General features: G+C 40.6%; 1 protein-coding gene across 1 annotated transcript; it reads left to right on the top strand.

Annotated features, from left to right (window-relative positions):
• Positions 1-1,520: 1,520 nt before the first annotated feature.
• On the top strand, positions 1,521-8,257 carry MCTS1 (MCTS1 re-initiation and release factor). Its single transcript, XM_021548355.2, has 6 exons — positions 1,521-1,615; positions 2,081-2,233; positions 2,939-3,036; positions 4,092-4,225; positions 5,245-5,312; positions 7,167-8,257. The coding sequence occupies exons 1-6, from the start codon at positions 1,605-1,607 to the stop codon at positions 7,246-7,248; spliced, it is 546 nt and encodes a 181-aa protein (XP_021404030.1). The 5' UTR covers positions 1,521-1,604; the 3' UTR covers positions 7,249-8,257.
• The last annotated feature ends 259 nt before the right edge of the window (positions 8,258-8,516 follow it).

Here is an 8,516-nt window from a genome sequence, read left to right on the forward strand (position 1 = left end):
TGGTCCAACTGCTTGAAGGTAGTAAAAGTGTAGAGGTAAGACCTTCCTCTTGACAAAGGCATTTTTTGAAAATTTGGGCCTAATCTTGCTGTTTTAGGCAGACATGAAACTGGTGGCTCAGGTGACTTCAGTGAGATGTGCTGTGTTTCTCAAGAAGAGTAGAAGTTTACCTTGTGTTTCTATCACTTGAGGTAGAATATGATGAATTTTTCATTACAGTTTTAAAAAATGTGGTTGTTTGCATGGCTAAGTACTATTTGATGAAAGTTTTTCTGAGGATCACCATAACGTATGGAATAGTTTTTCAGTGTGATTAACTCCCATTCTCATTTTCTAATCCTGGGGATGAGCAGTGTCACTGTGGTTCAGTTAAAACTGAATTCTTGATCATCACTCAGTATTTTTGGGGATGCTACAAAGTAGGTGAAGGTGGCATTCATAAGTGAAGTGCTTGACTGTTTATGTAATGCCATAGTTCATTCCTATACTTTCAAAAAGTTATTAGTGTGTTTGTTCCCAAAGCTGTACTGCACTATTTGAATGATACCATGTATAATGCTTGATTTTACTTTGGCAAATATAACTTTTAAGTATTAGGTTTTAATTACCTGTTATAGTATCAAAGGTGATGAAATTGTTTTGTATGGAAAAAAGAAACTCGGTTGTTAGCATAATGATAACCTGATGTTTTATATCCTCTCCTCCCTCTCCTTTATCCTAGTGTTGGCATTTCCATGACACTAAAAAGAAACTGGGTGATCACCTCTATGTCTGTTTATGTAGCAGCCACCAGCCTAAAGAACAAACACAGGTCTGCTCCTCAGAGAGTGAAAAAGCAGTGTGGTAAATTCTGTCTGCTATGGTTTTCTATTCACAATTGCGGCGGCCATCACCAAACAAAACCTAATTTGATTCTGATACACTCCACCAGATCCATCTGTCTGCCTGGCAGCTGAGATCTTCTCTGGAAGCCAGGTTTCTGCTTCCTCCCCACTTTGAAGATGTGGTACTGTCACCTGGGACCGATTCCCTAGCCGGGAACAGTATCTGCTGTTTGACAAGAACTCTATTTTTCCCCCCAGAATACTGTTGATAGTATCTCGTGTCCTACTCTGAAGCTGGCGTGACGATAGCTTCTGCTCTGCTAGTTTGAAGATGGCTGTGTTTTTTTCCAGATAAACGTATTTTGTGTTTAAATAATGCCAGCAGCTAGTAGCACTTTGCTCTTCTTATTTTACCAAAAAGCGATACATTACCTGGGAAACCAGCGCCGTGCCTGTAAGTAGCAGGCGCCGGGCTGCTGTGGGAGGTTAATAACAACGCAGTTGTGCAAGGGGCAGCGGGCGGGCGCGGCCCCGGCGCGGGCGCGGCCCCGGCGCGGGCGCGGCCCCGGTACCGGGGCCGCGCCCGCGCCGGGGCCGCGCCCGCGCCGGGGCCGCGCCGCGCTGCCGGCTGGCCCCGCCCGTTCCGCGGGGATGGAGCGGCGCTTCCGGCGGGCTTGGAGGGAGGGACGGCCCGGCCGGAGCCGCGTGTGAGCAGCGCCCAGGCTGTGGGTGCCCGCCGGCCCCGGCCCGCCCGCCCGCCCGGCGCCCCCCGCCCGCAGGATGTTCAAGAAGTGAGTGCGGCCGGGCTGGGGCCGCGGGAGGCGCGGGGGAAGGGAAGGGAAGGGAAGGGAAGGGAAGGGAAGGGAAGGGAAGGGCAGGGCAGGGCAGGGCCCGGCGCTGCGGTGGACGTGAAGGATTCGCATCGGAACGGGGCTGTGGGTGTTTGTGGTACCAGCAGAGTACTCTCGGAGTTGAATAAAATAGCGCTGTGTGCCGGGCTTAATGTGTGAGACTAAACACGTGCTGTGGCCGTACAAAAAGTTTAGGGATGAAGACAGGCTGCCCCGCCTTCCCCCAGCCCAAGTGTTCCAAGGGGGCAAATTTAAGCTTCATGAAATTTCTGCATTTGAAAGTTGGACAGTCAGTCTGCTATTAGATTTTTATAGTGAATTTATAAGCATTTCTGAAGACAGCTGCTGAAAAATGCATATTTTATGCAGAAAATTATGCATTTCTAAAATGCTTTCATTTGACAGATTTGATGAAAAGGAGAATGTATCAAACTGTATCCAGCTGAAGACTTCAGTTATTAAAGGTATCAAGAATCAACTGATAGACCAGTTTCCTGTTATTGAACCATGGCTAAACCAAATCATGCCAAAGAAAGATCCAGTTAAAATAGTAAGATGGTAAGTATCTCTTCTCTTAAACTTTGCTTTCAAGGTGCTAGGATGGCTTTCTTTGTTTACTTTGTACAGTAGATAAACCTAGCACTTTTGATGGGCATCCATCATCTCTTAATAGATAGTCCGTGTTATGGCCAAACCAGAAAGTTGGCTTGTGCTCATTTTGCTTTAAAGGCACATGCTAGTAGGATGCTTGAGGAACTTAAAAATCTTCCTAGTAGCTAGTGTGCAGTGTATTCAGGGTCTCTCCAAGGACCAGCCTGTTGTTGAAGGGAAGCATTCAGCTTGATGGACATGGAAGCACAAAATTGTTTGGATTCCCGTCAGTAACATTTTGTAGTATTTTCAGGCTTCCATGTATTATCTTGATTATTTTCCCTTTTTTTAAATAGAGGGTGGTACATTTTTGCTGCATCCTTCTCCTTATCCACTCTTTGTATTGCATTCAAAAAGCAATGCCAAGGAAATGCAGTTTGTGTATTTTGTCAGTAGGTTTCTTTTTTCTCAAAGGGGGAAGAAGTGAACAGGAGACCACTGCTGAAGAACAAGTCATATAAAAAGATAATATTTTTAGTTTTAAATTTTGTTGCTAATTGACTGTTTTTATTCTCAGGTGCTAAGATAGACTGGACTTTATAAAGCAAAATCCTGTATTTAAAGTACAGAATGGCTGAGTAGCTCTCAAATTTTTTTTTTTTAATCTTGCAGTCATGAGCATATAGAAATCCTCACTGTCAATGGGGAGTTGCTGTTCTTCAGGCAAAGAGAAGGGATTTTTTACCCAACGCTAAGGTTGCTTCACAAATGTAAGTTTCCTGAGGGTGGTCATGCTGGGAAGAGAAGGGTGACAGTGTGATACCATGGGACATCTGTAGAACCAAATTAAAAAGATCTTCCATATATTCCATGGATATGCACATTCCAGAATAGATCTTAAAGATACAGTATACTTTCTTAACTGGAATTTATTAATCTTCTATTTCTCATGTCTATGTTAATTGTTTCCGTGCTATATGTTAAGCAATCTGAACTTTGATAAGTAAGAATTAAGTAGTGTAAAGCTCTGTAAAAAAATCTTGAGAGGCTCCCTTAGGACAGAGATACTAATTTGCTGTTGTTGGTCCCTATCTATTTTCAAGTGTTGTTATACAAATACTTGTAAGTTCTTACCAGAAAAATACTCTGTCTTCCTGAGTTTAATGATGTATATTTGTCTCCTGTAGGAACTTAGGCTGCATGCTTTTTACTTTTCACAGTTTACTCTTGCAATTTTTTTCTTGCTGTTCTGCTTGATTGTGTTACTCTGTTTTGAATCCCAAAGAACATTATTCAGTCAGGTCTCAGTGTTGGAAATACTTCAAAAGGGTGCCTGCGCTTGGAGAGCTGACAGCTTTCATGAATTTTGTCCATGTTTGCCTGTTTTGTTCTGTTAATGTTAAACAGTTTTTCTTTCATGTTGGAGTAATTTGTAAGAGTACATAGAGTTTGCAGGATGTAAGACCCTTTGGTTTTAAGATCGCTTAGGATGGGCATCTGTATGGTTGTTTTCCTTAAGAGAAAGTTGTTGCTCAGTCTGTGGGTCTGTGAGTGTGCAGGAGCCATAGCCTGCAGTGCTGGATTACCTTTGGTTCTCAGATAAGAGATGTGGTCTGGGAGGGCAGTACCTGTGTCCTTTTGGGTCAGTATTTGTGTCCTTTTGGGATGGTACCACCCAGCAGGAGCTCTGGTAATTGTATCTCAAGCTTCCTACCCTTGCAGGACACTCTATATCTAATTATCCCGTTTAAACGGAGTTTATAACGAGCTGTTCATGTTGTCATGGTGCTGTATTAATTGCAATGCTGTGTCTTTCCCCTCCTAGACCCATTTATTCTCCCGCATCAGCAGGTTGATAAAGGTGCCATTAAATTCGTCCTGAGTGGAGCTAATATAATGTGCCCTGGCCTGACGTCTCCTGGAGCAAAGCTTTACCCTGCTGCTGTTGACACTGTTGTTGTATCCTTCTTAACTAGGAATTATTGCTCACTGTGAGATGAGTTTAATTTCTGTTCTTGTGTTCTCAGTTGATCATTATCTATATTACTTTGGATTTTAGTTGGATTTCCTGAAATAACTAGTAATCAGAAAAGAGCTGCAGAGGTTTAGATGTTGCTTGGCAAGGTTAAAATTGTTCATATTTTTTCACTTGCTGTATGTTCCAAACCATGTAACTATTCCTGCTGTACTCTTGGGTGGGCTGCTGTTCCATTAATCTCATTGGTAAGTGGAGCTCCTTAGTGATTCTATGCAGAATGGTAAAAGTAGATGAAGTGCAGTGTAATTTGTCCCTTGCCTCCTTAGACAGGTTTGTATTCCTTTCAGAAGAATTCTCTCTTGTTCCTGAGGATTTAGGAAAGATGTTTGGGGTCAGCTTTACTGGAGTCAGGACTTGCTCAGTCTGATGAAGTTAACGTATGTAAAATGAGGAAAGTGTGCTAATTCACTTGTTATATTACTGAAGAAAGAACCCTGAACAAATACAGCATTTATAACACCAAGCTGTGCTGCTTTTGTTGTTAGATGCTATAGGAAAAGATCAACAGTTAACATCACGTGTTGCTAAGCTTTGAAAAGGACACGTGATTTCAGTACTTGTGGGTTTTAAATTGGTGTCTCAGTTTTCTGTGCCTTGGAATCTAAAATGGCCCTACAAACATGTGCTGTTTTGTTCCAGAAAGGCAGAGACTGTCATCTCTGTGTTAGGCACAAAGGAAGAAATTTAGCACTGGGAGATATTTTTCTGTAAATGCTGTTCCAAGTTCATAAATACATGCTTTGTTCTACACACTGATTCAATTGTTAAATTCAGTGCATTGTTTTGCTTATATTTAAAAACTGTAACTCTAGAATTACTGAAAGGTTAAAAGTTCAACACTGGCTTTTGAGTGTGTTTTTGGAAGTAACTTCTTAATATTGCTTTTACTTTTCTGAAATAGTTTAAAAAGAACTCTGTTTTCCTTAGCAGTAATTTGTAGGCAATTATGGCAGAGGGAAAACAACATGCATTATGTGTGGGAGTAATGAAGATGTCAGCTGAGGACATGTAAGTGTTTTAAAAGCTGAAATATAACCTGTCCCATGTCATTATTCTTATGGTAGTTTGGAGTATAAGCGCCACTGTCAAGGTTACTGCATTGCTGTTGCAGCATGTATTGTTCAAGTACAGAGTACTACCTGGGCTAGGCAAGAGATGTAATTTGGATTTCAGCCGATCGAAAACATTGAAGAGATTTTTATCTGCAGGGACAGCAGAGACTCAAGTCCTGCTCCATCTTGCTTGCCTATCCAGGCTTTTTTTCTGTTTCTCTGTAGCCTGCTCTTTTTCTTCAGGGTGTATCCACATGCAGCCCAGCATTCCTGCTTGATGTGCTAACTTAGCTGAGCCTCTGTAGAATTTAGAGGTCTGCTCTGGATAAACTGAAAACTGAGAAGGAAAAGAGATCCAGAAAACGTAAATGGATGTTAGTTATTCTTGGTTTTCAGAAAGTGCTAAGTAGCTAAATCACTTTGTCATTTTAAGTTCTGTTAACATCTTGCAGGATGTGGTGTGCACCCAGCAGGTTTGGGCTGTGTTGGTTTCCAGACCTGTCTGTCACTTGGGCAGTGAGGAAGTGTTTTTGGTGTGGTTAATTCTCAACAAGCCTGTCCTAAGTCAAAATAATAGCACAAGGCAGAGACGGGAGAATGTCTTAGAGGACAGGGAAAGAGTGGGACTGCAGAAACCTGGATTTGGACCTGCTGTAGCTGTTGAGGAATTATATTCTTCAGGATTCTTTGTGGCGCTTCAAAAGACTTCAAGAGTAAATGGAAAGAAAAGCTACCTGTGTTTCAGTCCTAAGAAAGCAGTGACACACTGTCATCATTGCAAACCAAGGTCCTTTGTATACCTAACTTCAAATCCACCAGCCTTGCACCTGAATATCCTGTTCCTGTGAGAAGCAACATGAACTGGAGAGGAAAATGAAATTATACTCCTCTCTGCATCCTGTTAGCTGTTTTTTTTTGTGTGACATTGTTCCACAGTTTTCTGGTTTAGGCAGTGGGATTTCAATCTCTTGATGTGATTACTACATATAATGTGTTAATATTGTGTTAGCAGCATTTCCCTTCCTGATTACTTTTGGACAGGTTGTGTATGTAATAGAACACTAGGTGTAACTCTAGAGTAAATTATATTCTTCAGGGGAGTGAAACTTGTTCTCACTCCCAGAAGGAGATTTGTCTTGTTTATTGTCGCAAAATTACTTTGTTGGTGTTTTTTTTTAAACAGGAAAAATAACATATCCAGTGCAGACACAAACCAGTAATTTTTAGAAGATGACATGACTCAAAAGATAGTCAATACTATAGAGGATAGCATGTCTCTAACAAGCTGAAAGTTTTTGGCACATCAATTTAGCATCTTTAATTCTTTATTAAGTGGGTAGATGACCTGCAACTAGAAGTGAGGCAGCTCACCTGCATTTTATTGTGTCACTGGCATACTTGGAACCAGAACTTGTTAGATTCCACATTCCAGTCATCTTGTACCACATCCTGTGCTGCGAGGGGAAGGCTCACAACTGCTGTACTACTTTGATAAAGAAATGGTAAAATTAAGAAAAGTAGCAGAAGTATTGTCTGAAGAACTGTATCCCACAAAGAAGTACTAAAAATACTGTGGAAAGCTGTTGAAAAAATGTGGAATGCAAATATTGTCCAGTTTTTAGTCAGCAATGTGGGCACATGTAATAACAAATACTCTTTCTTGTCCACTGCTGTGGAAGATCATGACTTTGTGGTTGATAGCTTTTCCCTTCCAATTGACAAATGTTGCAGTTTCTCCTTGAAATAATACAGTTTGTAGTGCTCTCCTCTTTAATCTAGCTAATAATTCTGTACATTTTTCTTCCTACAGTGAGAAGGTCAACAAAGGGATTGGTATTGAAAATATCCACTATTTAAATGATGGCCTTTGGCATATGAAGACATACAAGTGAAACAACAAGAACTGTTACTCCAAAGGAATGCACTTAGATTAAATGTGGACTGCTTTGTAATTCCTTGTTTTTAATGTGACTGAATGTACAAATTATTTTGTTCTGTGGCTATGCTAAATAAATCAGTTGAATGCAAAAGTACTGTTAGGCTACAATAGTTTTCTAGATTTCTTTTTATTACTGTTATTTTGTCTTAAACCTGAGTCTTCAGAGACTGAAGATATTTGATGAAAGATTCTGCATGGACTGTGAGTAATTACTTCAAATGGAAAGGAGGAAAAAGCCAAGAAATGTTTACATTTTTGTGCTCTTCTAAAAGAGTAATATAAAGTGTGTGTGAAATATAAATATAGTTTATAAAACCTCTGAAGCATTTCAGATTTTTTCTTCTGATTGACATCTTGTTAGTCTACCTAGTTTCTTGAATGTGGAGAAATCAGGTTTTTTGACATTATTTTTTAACTTATTAAGAGCATTAACTCAATTTTACTTCAAGATTTTCTCTTTTTAATATGCATTTATCTGTGTAAGATTTATGAACTCGGACTGATATGTGGATTAGAAATTCTTTTATGGTGGCTCATATCTGAAGACTGTATGTATGTTCAGATTTCTACCTGCCAACACTTTGATACTGCTCTCCTAGAGGAGTTTGCAGTAATGGTGGGCACACTCCCAGTGAAGTGTGTGCCACCCTGGTGCCTGATGCTCTCTACTCCCTGTGTGCTGCCTTATTTTAGCAGCAGAAACAAAATCACTGTTAAACAAAGGCATGACAGCAAAGCATGCTTTTCAGTGTAGCTAGGAGCAACTTTTTCAGGTGGAACTTGAAGAGCTCTCAGCTTGTGCACACTGCCACATGTTTATGTACAGCTACAGAATGGGTTCAGGAGCACTGTGTGTCCATCTGGATAACCCAGTCTGTTGTTCAGCACACCCAAAGCTATGCCTATGGAAAAATGGAATACTGTAATAAATTAAGGAAACTTTTAAGGTCTACCACTCATAACTGTCTCTGGAAGCATTTATTAATATTTCAAGTCTTTATTCTAACACATGCATTTTATAACAGCAGAATGTAACTTCTTGTGCTAGTGCCTGTGGTGCTGTTCTGCAGGCTTGGATTCCCCACACTGGGACCTTTACAGCTGATAACAGCCAAGGTGTTCTCCATCTGATTCTAAAGCCAAGTTAAGACATGGCAGAAAGAATGCTGCTTTTAAAATTCTGTAAAAATATTTACAAGACTGTACTTCTGAAAATGACAG

The sequence above is a fragment of the Lonchura striata genome, chromosome 14 (genome assembly GCF_046129695.1).
Source record: "Lonchura striata isolate bLonStr1 chromosome 14, bLonStr1.mat, whole genome shotgun sequence".
NCBI lineage: Eukaryota > Metazoa > Chordata > Aves > Passeriformes > Estrildidae > Lonchura > Lonchura striata.

Excerpts from the sequence above, each read along its gene's own strand:
- MCTS1 (XM_021548355.2), top strand. Across the intron at positions 4,226-5,244 it reads CTGCTGTTGACACTGTTGTT|GCAATTATGGCAGAGGGAAA; the intron begins GTATCCTTCTTA and ends AGTAATTTGTAG. Across the intron at positions 5,313-7,166 it reads AAGATGTCAGCTGAGGACAT|TGAGAAGGTCAACAAAGGGA; the intron begins GTAAGTGTTTTA and ends TTCTTCCTACAG.